This window comes from Hoplias malabaricus, chromosome 7, assembly GCF_029633855.1.
Source record: "Hoplias malabaricus isolate fHopMal1 chromosome 7, fHopMal1.hap1, whole genome shotgun sequence".
NCBI classification, from domain to species: domain Eukaryota; kingdom Metazoa; phylum Chordata; class Actinopteri; order Characiformes; family Erythrinidae; genus Hoplias; species Hoplias malabaricus.
In genome coordinates, this window is record NC_089806.1 from 21,827,551 (window position 1) to 21,845,368 (window position 17,818).

General features: G+C 37.0%; 2 protein-coding genes across 2 annotated transcripts in view; one reads left to right on the forward strand and one right to left on the reverse strand.

Annotated features, from left to right (window-relative positions):
• The window catches only part of usp24 (ubiquitin specific peptidase 24), a 57,679-nt gene extending 48,695 nt beyond the window's left edge, over positions 1-8,984 (reverse strand). Inside the window, exon 1 of the mRNA XM_066676056.1 lies at positions 8,564-8,984. Within this exon, the coding sequence (XP_066532153.1) occupies positions 8,564-8,860 (297 nt within the window). The 5' untranslated portion in view covers positions 8,861-8,984. The remainder of the gene's footprint in view (positions 1-8,563) is intronic.
• bloc1s2 (biogenesis of lysosomal organelles complex-1, subunit 2) lies at positions 8,321-13,783 on the forward strand. The gene is made up of 6 exons (XM_066676057.1): positions 8,321-8,437; positions 9,918-10,155; positions 11,525-11,641; positions 11,786-11,905; positions 12,096-12,200; positions 13,254-13,783. The coding sequence occupies exons 1-6, from the start codon at positions 8,399-8,401 to the stop codon at positions 13,283-13,285; spliced, it is 651 nt and encodes a 216-aa protein (XP_066532154.1). The 5' UTR covers positions 8,321-8,398; the 3' UTR covers positions 13,286-13,783.
• Positions 13,784-17,818: the final 4,035 nt, after the last annotated feature.

Here is a 17,818-nt window from a genome sequence, read left to right on the forward strand (position 1 = left end):
AAAGGTCAAATTGCATAATGCACACACAAACCTCCAACAGCTTAGTCATTTTAAGTTGACCACATCAGAATCTGTTGTCCACAACATGTTGACCTTGCGAAGAACAAATGTAAACACGGACCTGTTGTTAACATATGACCAAGAGGAACAGACTTCCCTGTGTTTGTTGCTAGGATGCAGCAGGCTTTATGGATATCAGGAGGTCACATGGCACACATATCTGTTAGCCTTCACTACTCACTTCCCATCACTCTGCTTCTGCAGATTTACGCAGCCCACAGAATTTCACTTCCGGGGAGGTATTTATGGAGCGGTATTCCTCAGTATAGTTGGATAATAAGCTCAGTGTGAATTCTCCTTCTTTTGGTCAGGCATGGTGTAAGATATTGGGTGAGAACTGGGAGTTCTGATTTGCCGAAACAATATATATGATCATTAGATCACAATTAATTGCACATTCTTCTAAATCCATTTTTTCACCCTATACTGACTAGCCTTGCCTTCACAGCTTTACAAAACAATTCAATATTCTGGAGGTGTGAAAACAATTGGAGTCCAAATGTCAGAGGCATTTGAAAATACATGCTACTGACTGGTGTTTTTTTAATATGGAGGGATTTGCAAAGCTACACAAATCTGATGTACATCCTGCAATGTGCGTTTTGGTGGTTTGAGGGTTGTGGTTGCTGTCAGACAGCTGCCTTGGGCTTCAGGGATTTCCTTTGTCTTTGGGGCGTTTCCATCTCTCTTCTAGAAACCGTATCTGTATGTACAAGTCAACGTTCAACACAAATCAACAAAAAAATTCTGGACACTATTACATGTTAATATGTTCAGTATTTATAGCACAAATACAATAGAATGAAAAAATAAAGAAAATGTGTTTTTAAATAATTTTCTCACTGTCATTATTTTTCATTGGACATTTTAATGCAGGCCTATGTAATCTTTGTTGTTTGTGGTCTGTATCTGTTATTCTTATTTTCGCTTTCAACAACCTGAAAGTATATTGTTGACCATTTCTCACAAATACTGGTGCATCCCAAATTTGTCTTGGTTTATCTGTCATATAACTTTCACAATATAAAATGCTTCTAGTGTTTTTTTTAATTAAAAAAATCCATAAAAGGAAATATGTTTTCTATTTTTGTTCTGAGGAGCTGCTATTGTGATACGACCCCTGGCATACTGACAACTTCAATCAATCACTACCTGCTTAACTGTGTGCTATGCGCATGCTGATCCATTTCTGAAGCTCTGGAGGTAAGTTTTACATTACAATCTTGTGCAGTCCTAGTATTTGAGGCTAATCCTACCTGTACTCTGTTTTGCTATACTGCAGTGTGTGTTCAGAACAGGAGTAACTGGAGCCTCGGTCTGTTACTATGTGTACCAGGCCTCTCTGGACTAGAGCAGGTCTGGGGATCAGTGTTCCTCACTGCACTATTTATAGACCCAAGTCTCACGACATGCAGAATACACAACCAGATTGAAAACAACACATCCTGATAAAGCAAAACAAGACAAGGAGTTATATGAAGTTCAATAAAGCAAAAGAAGGGAAATGCAACTCTAAGCTCAGCATCTTTTAAGCTGGAACAGTATGTTTAAGGGAAAATATCTATTGTTTGTAGGTGGCTGATTGTTCAACTTGTCTGTAAGATTTTATCCACTGTGAATTACCACAGAAACTCATTTGTAACTCAAGTTGTTTAATTCTGTAGCACTTGCGGTAATGCAGTTAGCCATCTCCTGAGTTAGTAGACATATTCACCTTAAGTAATGCGAAACAGCAAAAATAAGTCAATATTACCCACATATGGAACAGAAATAAAACAATCCTCATTTCTGTTTGTGTTTTTCAATATTTGGAGAGAGGGACAGACTAGCATACCAGATCGAGCCAATTTGTTTTTTCATTCATTTACAGACACTGAGGGTTCATAAACACATTGGATCGATTTCAAACACACCAACAGATTTTAGAACTAGGAACATCTTCTGAATTTTATAAAAAGATGTTTGAGTACAATCGTGAACTATACCTTTAAGCATCTATGTTTCCTACATAATTCAATTAAGCTGATAAATATAAATTAAAATAAATGAATAAATAAATTGATACATTCAGATAATATAAAGAATTAATTTTTATTTTAATCACACAGACTGGTTTTCTATTCTACTTAAAAGAAGACAGGAAGAAAAAGAAATTCAATGGAAGGTTGCTGGCTCTATTGATTTAATTTATTATAAAACAAATCAGTTACCATGAGTTGACACGTCAAAAGCAGTTTCCTCTGTTCCAGATCTTGAGTTATAAATGCCAAAAAAATACAGCGTTCTAAAACACTTGTCAGTAAGAAATGCCTTCTCATTAATGAAGAAAGATCCTGTTAAGCTTGAAAAGGTTTAGAAGAAAGGAAAACAAGTCACTGTTTTGAAAACAAACGGTCCCAAATAAAGCCAATACTGGTTTTTCCTTAACCTCTGCATTTCTAACGCAAATCTACAAGGACTGCTGCTGTTTTGCTTGCGTAGGTGTTGATTTACTAGGGGTGAGCAACATGCCCTTCAATTCACAAGACAATATTCTACAACAGACCTCTTCTCCGCTTTAACATTATGCTGGAGATTTCTTACCAAAACTGTGAAAATCACTGTCTAGAAATTATATCAACCTGTCACCAACAAATAATTCAATTTAAATACTGTTAACACATATGTTACAGTATTTCAAAAGGACTGTATGTGGGAAAATACATTGCATACATCAACACAGATCATTAATTTTATGCACGTTTGCTGCTACACATGACCCTTCTGTGTATGTTGTCCACAAAGACAATTCTAAAGGTCAGTAAATAATAATGAAACAGAATGAAGAAGACAGCTATGAATTCTAAAAACCTCACAATGCAAGCCTGAAATTTAACAAATATTCAGAGTAAGCTGGACTAATTCATAAATGTCTGGTCACTTTTATGAGACTTTATTTAGCCTTTTTGCCACTGGATTTAACAAAAGTAATAACAATAGCTAAAAATTCCTTAAACAAACACCTCAAATATTTCACTGAATGCACTCAAAATAATTGTATTTATTTTATTGTTGTTGATATTAGAATTGTTTTAGTCCTCAGAAAAAAAGAAAACCTTAATTCTCAGTTCCTCCTTCCCTAATGTAATGCTCCCTACCAGAGGATCTGACATTTGTGTTGATTTACAGGCTGTCAGAATTGTGATGCTCAGCTGAGTCCTACCATTTCTTACCTGAGAAATTTCACACTTTTTAAAATGGCTGATGGACCCATGTGTTAAGGATCACAAGAAGCCTGCATAGCCTACAAATTACTTGCTTAGAGCTAATCAAATGCTGGGTCACAACATAAAAACAGGAAATGCCACCTTCCGCAGACAAAGAAGCCATTTTCTAAAATTAGGAACAATTAATGGTTACATGTGTTGTCAATGTGCAGTGTTGTATTTTTAAATTACATTTTGTGAAAATCAGCTACATAAAATTTGAAAATTAGGAGAAGTTATGAGGCGGATTATAAATATTTAGCTAACTTACACAACAATTATAAATAACACGCAGTACATTAAAGTCAAACCAATAAGCTGGAAAACATAAGAGATTAGTAAACAATTTAGGATACTTAAGCTGATATTTTACATTCTACAAATCTCTACATTCCACTAATAATTCCAATAATTTTACACCACACAGTGTAAAAGCCATTTAAAAACACCCTCATGCCCCACCTAGCTTTGACATGATCCAATTGAAATGCTTGAAGGAAACAGGAGAATATCAATACTAATATTAATTAGTTTATTCTCTGCGGTGGACACAGCAGAGCTACCTGGATTAAAAGTACAGCTACCTGGATTAAAAGTGGAGCCTTACAAGCCTACGTACTACTGGCAGCAAGAACAGCATTTCTACATAGAATGTTAGACAAAATGCAGCAGATGAAGGCTATATGTATTGTGGGTATATTCATAAAGTTGTAATCTTGTGTAATAATAGGCCTAGGTTATTGTTATCTAACTTGTTTTCTATGTCTGTAATGATCTTTGCAAAAAGTGTAATTTTATAACATTTTAACTAGACTGTATTTTGTAAACAAACCAATTAGGAATTCACATGGATGGTATTAAATGAGAGTGCAACATTTACAGAATATTAATATAATTCTTAAACATTCCAAAATAAGCAAGAGATATATATACATATATATATATATATATATATAAAAATAAATGGACCTTCCACCTAGTTCTCAGTCTTTGGGTCTTTGGTCATGGTCCACTAATTTGTGTCCAGCTTCATAAAAGGATTGTTAGCGTCTCTCACCATATGATGTTACATGACATTGAAAAAGATACAGAAAATTATGAAAATGCTCAGTCAGTCATCGTATGGCAATGCTAGAAACCACTGCAGAATGTGCGTGACCTTTAAGCCCTCAGATGGCACTGTATGAGAAGCCATCAATGCTACTGTTATAAATACAGCGATGCAGAATACTTCAGAAAAACATTGCCACCTATCAATGTCATCCACTGCATAAAGAAATGCAATCTGAAACTCTATTAAGCAAGGATAGATATCAATACATCCAATCTATGTAGGAACAGTACTTATTTATGGCCAAATGTGTCCAGATGGCCAAAAATATCATTCTATGCAGCACCATAAAAAGAAGAATCACACAGTGGCAACCATGACCTGTGAAGAAACTTATTTTACAGCAGTTTTATATCAAGCAAGATGTAGAAAAATATTAAGGATTAAAAAATTTGAAGGAAAAGCACTGTAATGCAGTGTTAAACATGCCTCTGTCCTTACATTTTTTAGATTAGGCACTGAAAACACTGGAAATACTTTTTCAGTTAAATGTGTGTTTAAAATTATAAAACGAATCACAGATGCTTAGATATTTTGATGGCATTTTACAATCAATATCCAGCCCTGCCCAGCCGTTTCAGACAATGAATGAATGAGCAAATGTCCATTTTTTCAAAGTTTCAAAAACCTTTTCAGGATCACACACACCAGTTGAATACTCTTCTTTAATGAGAACACTTACTAAATCAACAGAAACCTATGTTAAAGCTAATTTCTGAACTTAATGTGGTTTGCATCCTAAGAATCTGTACTACCTAATTACAAAACATGTAGAAAAGCAAATGCAAATAAAAACAGAAAGCAAATACATATACAATCAAACTACAGCGGAACCCTCACACCTTGCAAAATCTTCCATTAGGAACAGCGGCAAATTTAGAAAACCTTTTAGATCATGTAGCCATGCTTCAATAGACAAGAAGCAAACTTTTCATTAACAGTTAATGTATCAAAGGGTAAATGGAAGAATGTGTGAGATTATATACATATATACACACACCATACTTTTTTATATATATATCTCATATTCCTATTGCCTAAGTACAATAATTAAAGTTCATTTAAGTAAACAGAATGTATTAATCACAGCTGTTTTACCAGCATTTCACAACTTGTTTGTTATTTAGTATATGATTAATATACAAATTTTACAAACTATTTATTTTGCACCACTTTCATGAACCCCAGTATAAAGGGCCTTTCATATAGCAGCAGAACAGAGATATAGGATTATCAGCACAGTAATGTCTGTGATCACTGCACATGTATATAAGGAACACTTTTATACTACGGCAAGCTCAGGGTGCTACAGCATGAGGATTACAAACACTAGGCCTCATGATACAGACCAAAACAGTGACATTAATCATGACAAGAGTTATACTCAGTGATGTGCTAATAAGACTGCCATGCTCTTAGTGCACTCATGCCAAAAGGACTCCCTAGACAACAGTTCACCCAATTACCAACACTTCATTCATCAAGCCAAGCTCAACTATCCATGTATCCATATAACACAGACAACCAGGGGGGGCGGAATTTTCTTAGGGTTTTTAACGATTAAAGGGACAACACAATGTCTTGTATTTATTACTTCAATTAACCTGACTCCCCGCATTGCACTGGCCAAGACAAGTCCACAGGGGATAAAATCTAACAGGTCTTTAAAGGAGGTCTGACAGCAATCTAAAGGCTAACATCAGACAGACACTCTGACAAGAAGCAATATCAGGTCTAAAGGTTGCCACACACTTAAATGCCTGCAAGAGAAGTGCCCCGCAGAACCTGGAGCTATCAAGCAGTGTCATGCCACCTAATGAAAATACAACTCTTATACTCTTAAAGAAGGAAAATATGGGAGTTCAAATTTTAGTGCACTTAGACAGCTAAAAAATATAAATGAATGAACACAGCAAGCTTCATCTCTAAACTGTGTACATTTTGAAGACCTATTTACAGATCAACTAACAATATAATTATAACGAAAATAAACCTGTACCCATACCATACTATTTTTGTGGAGAGTGTAGAACCATTGTCCAAAATCTTGTTACAGCAGCAACATGCTGCAAATATGAAAGGAAAATTCCATCAATATTTCAAATGTATGTACAACTAATGCAAAGGTGAGGATATGATTGAGCAATGGGGACAATACCGATGCAATGGGGTCAGATACCAATGCAGATAATATTTGGCTCAAGAAAGCCACACCAATTTGAGAATAAAATTAAATGGATGGGGCTCCATCTCTCCAGAGAACCAAGTTCTACTGCTCCACATTGTTTACCTTAATGTAGCTGAACTTCCTAGTCATAAAAAAAAGTCTACAAATATAGTGTAACTTCAGTTTTTTTCCTATTCCTATTTTTTCCTATGTATATTATTGTTTTTGTATATTTGGAAAGTTTATCTACAATTCAGCATTTCACATAACATTCAAAATGACTTGGTTTCAATTTAATGCAATAAAATATGCTGAAAAATAAATGGAAATATAAAGGCTTTGCTCAGTGGGTGAGGTTTGAATTAGCTAATCACTCCACGTTACACAAACACTAGGACAGTTTCTGTAGTTCAAGCTTTACTGATAAATGAACGAATTAAAAAAAAAAAATCCTGATTATTGTCATATTTCTGTTTTATTCAGCAATAGCCACTCAGTCCCCCGCCACTCGCCTGTTGCTTAAAAGTCCCAACTCACAAAATTTGACGGGATTGGTTCCTTAGAAACACACAAAAATCTCATTGAAATCCTGGCCATATGTTTTCACCTGTTTGAGAGTCTTTGGAACACCAGCTTCAGTGTGGAAATGCTCAGCCATGGCATTTCGTTCATGTTTCTATAGTATAATAAATAAATAAATAAACAAACAAACACCACAATGACATATTAACAAGGTAAATATCTTGATTAACTTGATTTTTCCCTGGAGCCGGTATGAGCAAAAATGAGAACCCCCCACCCCCCTCCACCTCCCCCCGAAAACGCAGTGCTTTAGCGACTAGCATTAACACTGACTGAAAAGCTAGTTTAGAGACCGAAAACCTCACTTATCCTGCTACGAACAACGAATGAAATGTAGAGGCCATTCTCACGTTAGAGCTCTCCTACTGTCTATAAACACCTGAGCTGTTCCTTTAGCCACATGTGGCGGTATTTCTGCTCCTAGCCCCTGTGTTTAGCGGTTAGCCGGACAAAATACCGCCACTTTCCTGTCCCTTTTCCCCTTCAGCTCCTGACAGCCACCGAATGACAGGTTTCACACTCTTTAAAGGGAACCATTTCAAAGGACTTCCAAGAACGTTTTCTAGAATACGTGTTCCTCACAGGGGGTCGTTTTAGAATTACTTTGATCACACTGACACATTGCAGATACATGAAAAACGCAATCCAGATACTGACATTCATTTATATTTCAATTTTAAACGTTCAGTTACATGACGGCGTTGTCTACAAGTTGGCTGGTGTGTAGCTTTGTTCATCTGTATGACACTGCAGTATTTCACATCTCAATAGACTAGAAAACACTGGCTAAACCGTGCGGACTCAGCGTGGGTTAAACACCCAACTGTTCACATAACATACTAAATAATATCTCCTTGTCATTTTAGCAATCTTCTAATGTCACTTCACATTTCAATGACAGGAGAATTAGAATGTGTTCTAGGACAATATGTGGGAGCCCTGCACTTTCTCGCTACAATGTGAGCGCTGTTAGCCTGGGTAGATAAGGGCTGTGTCTCAAATCGCACACCAACATCCTTAAAGTTCCAAACTTACTACACCGCCTGTATTATATATTGGTATGTTGTGTTTCTTGTAAAATGATTGGTAAGGATTTCGGGGACCCATGCGAACTTCACCAGATGGGGCATGAGCGGCTAAAATATGCAGCCAGAATGGCTTAATCTGCCCCTCTTTAAACTTATGCAGGGCCTCACTAATAATTTCATGTAAGCAATTTCCTCATTGTTTACCATGACTGGAACCCTACACGCCACCAGAAGCAGTGCGCAGGTTGGTAGAGTAAAAGAATCCGATGAGACGCAGCCGTGTAGTCGCGCTAACTACACTTGCTGCGAGACGATTTTCCAACTATTGGCCGAAAATAGCGGTTATAACACTTTAACTCCAGGGCCTCACCTCGCTCTCAACGACGTCGTGATACGCGGGCGGAGGGTCGAAACCCCCAGAGCCGCCGCTGGTCCCAGTCCCGGTTCTGCCACTACCCTCTCCGTCTCCTCGAGGACCGGAACCCGGACTCGGGCCGCTCTCCATCGGCTCGTAGCCGTAGCCGAGACCGGGGCTTTCGTTAGTGAGGAACGCCACCGCCTCGTTGATGTCGTTCTTGGCGAGGCGGAGCGCCTTGCGGATGGCCGCGGGGTCTGGGAAGCCCATGCATAGCAGCGTCGTCATGTGCTGCTCTTCCTCGGTCTCCATGATTGAACTATACGAGATTATCCAGACTTTAGTTACGGCGGAGAACAGCACACAGCAAAGACCCTGCACGCCGCCATGTTTACAGTGAGAGTCCTGTCACGATGGAGAGAGGGAGGGAAGGAGGGAGGGAGGATGGATAGTGTGTGAGAGTGGGTGGGAAAGAGAAAGAAACTCCATTAGAGACACATCAGTATTTTTATTGGTACCAAATATTTCGTGCATTTAACATTCAAAATCAGCAAAACAGATCCCATTAATGTAGAAATATTGCAATTATTCATCCAAGTAGCAGGCCAACATATAATAATTATTCACTTATACTAACTAAAATTGTAGCTATATTCCAAGCATCTGTATTTATTCGCAAAAATCGTTTTATTAAACGATAGACGCAGTTAATAAAACTAAACGGATGGCGGGAAATGAGAAAGACTTCCATAGGCTTTTAAGTCCAAGATTATTAAATGTTTGAGAAATTCAAAATCTTTTTTTCTTCAACCTTTGACAAATATCGTCCAAGGTATCCAAAAATAGATTTATATATTATATATAATTACCTCATGATATTTATTTGTATCGAATAAAATTGGGCCTTGGGAAATGACTTTTATTTTGAAAGTCTTCACTTTAATAAAGATGTCAAAATCCAGGCTAAATCTCAAATAGCATCCTACTCCCCCTGTAGGGTAATATTTAAATTATAAAACGTGTAGTTTGTATGTATGTATGTAACAGACCCGCCTAGTGCACTATGGATGGTGGAAGAAGCGATTTGAGATACGTCCAGTATCCCAGCTCCACAAACTGAAATATAAAATGTATATAAAAATGGAAATACATTTTTTACAATATACATTTCATTATTACAGAATGTGCGCGATGACATCAAATTGAGTTTTTTAAATGTTTATGTTACAAGTTGGGTGAACATTACAATATTAGTTGGTAATTTCTATAATATTTTTCCTTTTTATTATTTAAACTCTATTCGCGCATATTCGTATTTGTATATTTTGATGTATGCTAATCGTAGTAGTTTTTTTTTTTTTTTAATAAGGGCGTGGTAGTGGTGAAGAATGTGCGGAGTCATGTGCTCGGAGAGTCCAGTCATGTGAGTTTGTTATTGAAGATGGCGGCTACCGGAGAAGAGGCCGCGGTCATGGACAGTATCAGCAGAGTTCCCGCTCCTCCTTCAGTGCTAAACCTCAGAAGCGACTCCGAGCAGAGGGAGGACGTGGGCCAAGACGGAGCGAGCGAAAATGTCGTTCCGGTGCCTAGAAGGCCCACCAATAACAGTGCGTGCTTCACCTTAACACTTAAACATCCATTAATAGCAGGCTTGTGACAAAATATAGGAGAATGAGTAAATATCAAATGACTCCTTATACCCTGTGCAATACATAGGAAGTATTTATACACAGTTAATGTACTTGATATTTGATAGGTGTTGTGTAACTAAGCCATTATTTCATGAGCTATATAATGCATTGCAGGAGTAGCTATTGTAGGCGCATCCAAAGTGTTGTGACAAGCTAGTCAACGAGAGTCCTGCAATAAATAACATAACAAACATCGGACTAGCAAGCTCCAAACAAGGGCTTGAACTCAAATGACCCCTTACATTCTGTATTGTGCACGTAGGTCAAATAATTAGCTTTTACCCAGATACATAAATGTTTGATATAATAATGTATCTATACGGATAAATATAAGTAACTTTCTATTAGGCATGTAACAAATATTTGGGTGTATTTTTCATGACCTAGTGCAGTGCATTGAAGTCATTCCTTGAATGTACAAACTACTTGGCCAATAAAGCGTCATTTTAATTTAAGATGCATCCAATTAATTGTGAGAACCTGAATATTATTGGAAGACGTAAAGCAATTGTTGTGACTCTGTTATGTAGTGGATTACCTTTTCATATTTCTGAATGTCTTAGTTACCCACAGTGTGTTTATATTATAATTAATAATTTGGAATATGCTCCTTTGTTTTCTGTTGTTGTTTTTGTGTTTTTGTTTTTTTACTTATTTTAGTGAAAAACATGATACCCATGTAAATGAATTTCTAAGTATTTAGTTATTTGCTAAATTTATTTATAGGTATGCAGATGTTATGTTACAAATAAAAAAACTGAACTGAACATTTGAATGAAGGTTTATTGGTAGTTTGTACACAGATATATCAATTGTTCTCGAACCAGACCTTGAAGTGTTTTTTAGGGATAGGACTGTTTTAAATAAATAAATATACAGCTAGGGGATCCCTGGGGACAGCTAGAGGACCACTGTATTACATGTCTATGGTATTTTGTAGATGTGCTTATCTGGAGCAACAATTATTATTATTTAAAATTATGATGCAAGGGAAGGCTAATTCAGATTTAGGAGTCTTGCTCAGACTAATGTTGGTAAAGAATGAAGTTTCTGCCTAAGCTGGGAATTGAACCTTAGGCTGCTGCGTGAAAGCCATCAATGCTATACACTATGTTAAAGTTACACAGATATTTATACATGCTATATCAGCAACTGTGAGAGCTCCAGCTGTAAAAATTAAGCTGAACCTATGCAGTTAATTTTCTCTTCTCAATGCACTAACCACACATATTTCCTAATGGGAGCCAAGCATCTTCACTCACCATTTGGTGAATGTCTGTTGCAGTTGATGGTGGTGTGGAAACAGCAGAAGAGGCTACCGAACCTGCTGACCCTGACATCAATGAACTTTGCAGAGACATGTTTGACAAAATGGCCGTTTTCCTTCAAGGAGAGCTCACTGGTATGCACATCGTAGACATTTGCGGACACTTTTTGATGTTTAACTGACAAGTGTGCCCATAATATTAAGTGTATCCATAATATCATAATTACTATATTAATGTGTGTTGGGTTTTTGTCATGTACTTTGTTTTTTTTTGGCCAGCCACCTGTGAGGACTATAAACTTCTGGAGAATATGAACAAACTCACCAGTCTAAAGTACATGGAGATGAAGGACATTTCAATTAACATTAGCCGCAACCTACAAGACCTCAATCAGAAATGTGAGGCCTCTAACTGATGCCATGATTTTACTGTGATTGATGTATTGCCTTGACAATGGTATTTTAAAATAAGTATAAAAATAGACAGGGATTTTCATTGTTTATTACACACACACACACACACACACACACACACACACACAGAAACTTTGGTCAACTAATATATATATATATATTTCTGCTTTTCAAGATGCTAGCTTACAGCCATATTTAGACCAGATAAATCAGATTGAAGAACAGGTCACAGCTCTGGAGCAAGCAGCGTATAAACTGGACACATATTCCAAAAAACTGGGTAAGTGGAATGTCTTGCATAGTTTTAAAAGTCTAAAAGGTAATATAAGAACATTTAAATGCTTGCTGAAATTATTTTATTTACACTTTTATTGTGCACAAACACAATCTGAGAACACAAGCTTGAATCAGTTTCTAGTCCTGACCCATGTGAAATAAATGTATGATGTGTACCACTAGATGGTGCAATGAGACCAAACATTGCACTACACATATGTTCTCAAAGTTAATAATTGCACATGGAATAATGAGTGTGTAGTATCTCCTTAGTGTTCAAAAGCACATTGCATAACTATATTACAAAAATATAATGATTATATTTTGAGCAATCAGAAGATACTACACTCTCATTATTATTTCAGTGAAGATCCAGTGGAGACCTACAATTCAATGTAAGCATGTTTAAATTTTTTTTTTCATAACAATGGCGCAAATATTAATCACACCTCATTCAAAGCTGCTTTGACCACAAGAAATAAATTGTCACCTTCAATTACAGTCGCTGTTAAAGCAGTTTCTATTCCATCAGAATAAAGCTTAGAACTAAAACTCAAGAATTTTCCAGCTCAATGAAAAGCAGAAACTGAATATTTATACATGTAAAATACAAAATAATGTGTTAAATAAAAAACGGTTATGTTTATTATATATTGTATGTTGCATTTGTCTGTGTTGCCCTGTGAAGGACTGGCGCCCCCTCCAGGGTGTATTCCCGCCTTGCGCCCAATGATTCCAGGTAGGCTCTGGACCCACTGTGACCCTGAACTGGATAAGCGGTTACAGATAATGAATGAATGTATATTGCATCAAGCGTGATTAAAATTGAAGGTGACAATATTTTATTTATTGTCAAAGCAGCTTTAAATGAAGTGTGATTCATATTTGCAGTGAAGAAACAACTTAAACATGCCTACGCTGAACTGTAGGGCTCCACTGCTGAGACTGCACTAGCAAGAAGTGCTACTAAAATGTGGAAATGGCCAATATATAGTCTTTCATTGGGCTCATGACATACACAATTGGTCAGTAATTTTGTTTTTTTTTTTATCCACAGAGGCCAAGTTCAAGAAACTGGAGAAGCGGTGAGTTGAAGGTCCAGGATAAACAGACGCGTCCTGCCTGCTTTAAGAGGTCCCCCAGTGTACTGTTTCTTATAGCTTTAGTTGGTTTACAATAGGAGCCTGAACTACACCCAACCACTTCACAGTTTCACTATAGTTTCTGGCATTGGCCCCACAGCAGTGTCCAGAGCACATATAAATCATGGATGGTACAATTTATATAGAACTTGGAAATTCACATATCCAGTAATCCTGCAGTGTTTATACTGCAGGAAAGATATTACAGGGCTGTGTAATGACAAATCAAACCCAGTGCCCAGTGTTGACTGTATAGTCACTTAATGAAATTTGACTAAATGCTATGCTAGAGTATGAATTTCTTTGTAATATATTCTTAAATAGGGTTGCTCCCTCTTTGTGTAAAGTAGCTACTAATTATAATTTTTTAAATAACTAGGAGTGCAATTTTTTTTAATGCTTGTATTTCTTTTTTTCCCCAAAAATATAACTCGTTTGTAATTTGTAAAGAATAAATATGTGAAAACTAAGATAAGTTGCTTTTATTATAAGGGCTTCTCTAGCATGAGACGCTTCACCAGCAGGTGGCAGACAGAGCTCACAGTTTTTTCTGTCTGCTATACAACCTTTCACCTTGTTTTGACTGACACTGGCGACTTATAATTCTCTCTAAGACAAGTCCTAATTATACACAAACAACCTTAGGCTCAAATTTCTATTTGATGAACAAGTGGGTCAGAGTTGAATACTCAATTATCAAATATAATTAGCGCTGATAACAGGGAGGGCACACGGAGAAGCTTTTGAGCATGAAATCAAAGAATGATGCGCACAGATTTGAGAACATTGTATGCATACACATCATAGTAAAAGCAAACAGTAAAGTAATTAAAGTTATGGGTACCACCTTAAAATTAGAGTACAGCCATAAAGGTTTAAAAAAAAAACTGTATTACATGGTTATTAAATGGGCTGTAAACACCTTAAAGGTCATTAGTAATTTGTAACAGACAGAAAGGGTGACAGTAACATCTTTTTTTTTTAGACTGAAAATGTTGAGGTAAAATAAAGCTACGACCTGAGAATGTGAATTTATTCATTTCAGAAGTTAAGGTACACCATGTTATCATCAGTGTATAAAAAGACATTCTTTCACTGATATTTCAGTGGTAATCGATGAAACATGGTGGTTAAATGGTCTAATGTATTAACAAATATATGCTGTAGCTGACAGGGTTAATGTCAACTGATGCAGAAGACAAATAAGGTCAGTATTTGTCAAGCTCTGAGATTTAACTGTACATTTTATTGGCAAATAACAGGTCACTTAACATTTCAGTTTGTGTTATAACTGATGATTCATGATTTTATTGTGTTTAAAACCAAATTAATAAACAAACTGCAAGCCATTTATAAACGTTTAAAAGTGTAGTCTTATTCTAAAGTAGTATCAAGTTGTTTTTCTCCAAACTGTACCGGATTCTCCCATTACACTAGACTGATCAGCTGAGACAAGATTAGTGTCCTAATTTGACTTGAGTTGGAACTGGAAAATTGCCAACAGTCTACATTCTAACTACAAAATGGACCAAGAAGGTAGGTGTGTTTAATAGAGTAGCGAGTGAGTGTTTAAAAAACTTCAGCACCACTGCTGGGTCTGATCCACCCTTACATCACAAAACACAATCACACTGTTCCAATGACTACCTGCTCTCTGGGGGTCCTGAGTACTGAAGAATGTCTGTAATTGTAGAACTACAAAGTGTATTTATATGGTAGGGGGCTCTGATAAAATGGACAGGGAGTGTAGGAACTAGGTCATTTTAATGGCTGATCAGCGTATATGTGGTCTGTATGTAGGGTGGGTGTTATTTGACTGGTCCTCCCCACCCCACACCCCTCTAAACATTTATTCGATTTCCTTGTTAAATAAATGCAGTTGGAAGTTTGGGGGCAAACCTTGGCCATAGGCCCACAGTTCTCAGATATACTCACTCTTGCTCTGTGTATGTGTGTGAGAGATGGTGTGTTGACCTCTGGTAATCACTGGTTTTGACAGGGCTAATCACAGTCCACAGTGAGGTCAGGTAATTAGGTGCAACTTGTGTTAAATGCTCTTAGTGCCCTGAAGGTATTGAAAGGCAGCTAAAGGCTAACTCAACTCGCTTTCCCATAGTCATCAGGACATAATCTCTTGCACTGTAACCTGCTCCTCAAAATGAACACAAACACAAAGCCTAGACACATTCCTGAACTGAAATATCTACTCATTTCAGGCCTGCCCCTCTGTATTTAACTCATCCGTGGCCCAACGTGACTCTAAACAAGATGACGCAGTTACAGAAAATGATTGAGCTGAGCTGTCAATGAACAAACATTTGAGCAATAACTTTTTCATTTGGGAGGCATAATCTCTAGCATCATGTCCTGTTTGTCGAGACAACAGGGATCATTCTTACAAAAACAAATTGCTTGTGTTCAATTCAAGAATTATAATTTAAGGACTACACTCCCAGCAGCTGTGCATATCTCAGTGACAAAACACTGACACTGACTGATCCTGGAAAAAGACTTAAGAGAGGTAGGTTCCATTCAAAACACACACAGAGAGCCTTGATCCTTGCTGCCAGTGCAAATTCTTACTTATGAACACCGTTTAAGTCATCTCCAACATATTTAGGTAGGATCACAGTACATCAGAGAGGCAGGGTTCACTATTGATAGTGGCAGCCTGCCAGTTCAGTCACAGAAAACGTATTACAGTACCACAAACGTGACATGCTCGAACTCTCAGTACCACAGTCCATCTGCCTCTCAGTACGCATAGCAAGAACCTAGTGTTCAAGATGTCAAATGCAGCATTGACTTGGTAACACTGTTGTGCAACACATGGGGAGGCTATGAAAGTGCAGCCGCACACAGAATTATGAACCATAGAATCCCTGGTATCCATCCATCCTCTTCCCTATTTCTCTCTCTCTCTCTCTTATAAATTCACTTCAGTTTCTGGCTAAATACATTTTTAGATATGATTTATGATAGTGAGGTCATACTTTAACAGTTTAATACAGCTGAGAACTATTGGAAGCGATTGGGAAATTTATCCTCAAGGCCAGCTTAAGAACAAGATTTGTTCATATGTAATAAATTTTTGTACGTTTTCAATTTAGTCTTCTTTTACTGATGTTACTAAACTGAATATAACCCCAGGTTTCAGTACTTTGTGAGTCTACACTTCATTACAGCTTCCAGGCTTTCTGGGAGGTTTGTCTACATAATTTTCATGCTCCCATTGTTCTGTTACAGTTGGCTACATTTTCCGTCTTTCACAGTACATGTTATTCCACATTCGGTGATATTGAGGTCTGGGCTCTCAGTCCAATACAATACTACAGTAAAATAATAATTAATTAAAATAAATAAATAAATAAACCCAGCAGCAGCTTCGGTTTGCAATTTTCTTTTTCCCTCCGAATTTCTTGACAGCTACATATCCTTACAGACACACAGTGGAACCGTCATGTCTTGCGTGGTTATTAGGTGTATCAATTCATGTATATGAATAATATATTAATACATTTGGAACTCTAGATTTGGACACTTTATGGTGTTGTCTCATACCTCATCTCCTCAGAAATCTTTTGACAAAAGGATATTGGCTAGCAGATATGTAAAAAACAAAACAAAACATGGTCTCTGACTTATGCACACAACATTGTGTTTCTTCAGTACCACAGCAACAATGGATTTACAGAATTGGTGAAAATGTCCATAACACAGACAATGAGGCTCTTTTGAGTTGAGCAACAATCTGACCACAGCTGGTGGGAAATGAGAAGAGTTTCTGTGAATGAGAAATATTTAACCATAAACGTTCTCTAAACCCCTTCACAATCACTATGATAAAAACAGCAGGCATTGTTCGTCTGACACCCCCACACACACTTGCATTTCCAAATTGAGCCCCCGCATAAACCTCGAACAGAATAGATGGACCATCTGAGAAATAAGGCAAATTCTCATGAACTTTATCCAAACTGGGACTGAACTGTGACAGCTTGAAATAAAACGAGGCTTCAGAGTATGCAAAATAATGTGTTTGTATTTGTGTGTGTGTTTTTAATGAATGTTTATGTGTGTGTGTACTGGAGATGAAAGACAGTGTGTTTCCATCTGTATCCTTCTCGTCTGTCCTCCACTGATTTCTCCAGTCACAACTTTCTCCACAGACCTCCTCTATGTTTGACCCTCTTGAGAGCAATGTGTAGTTTGTATTTTTTTGTTTGTACATGTAAAGTCTGTACATGTAAATGTTTTTGTTCATTTTCAGTTGAGAAAACTCATCCTTAATGTTTGCATCCATCAGTGTCTTATTATGCTTAAATAAAAGAGTTGAAGCGGTTACAGAAAAGAACGAATGAGGGATTATTAGATTTAAATACTGTGTGTTGCAACACAGCAGATGGAATGAGGATCAATCATAATCAGTGTTAAAGGCACAGTCTCAAAAACACGTTAAACTTATGACTATGTTGTTGGT

Coding starts and splice junctions, on each gene's coding strand:
- bloc1s2 (XM_066676057.1), top strand. CDS start 8,399: ATGACTGGAACCCTACACGCCACCAGAAGCAGTGCGCAG. Junction 10,156..11,524: donor TAGAAGGCCCACCAATAACA/GTGCGTGCTTCA, acceptor TGTCTGTTGCAG/TTGATGGTGGTGTGGAAACA. Junction 11,642..11,785: donor CCTTCAAGGAGAGCTCACTG/GTATGCACATCG, acceptor TTTTTTGGCCAG/CCACCTGTGAGGACTATAAA.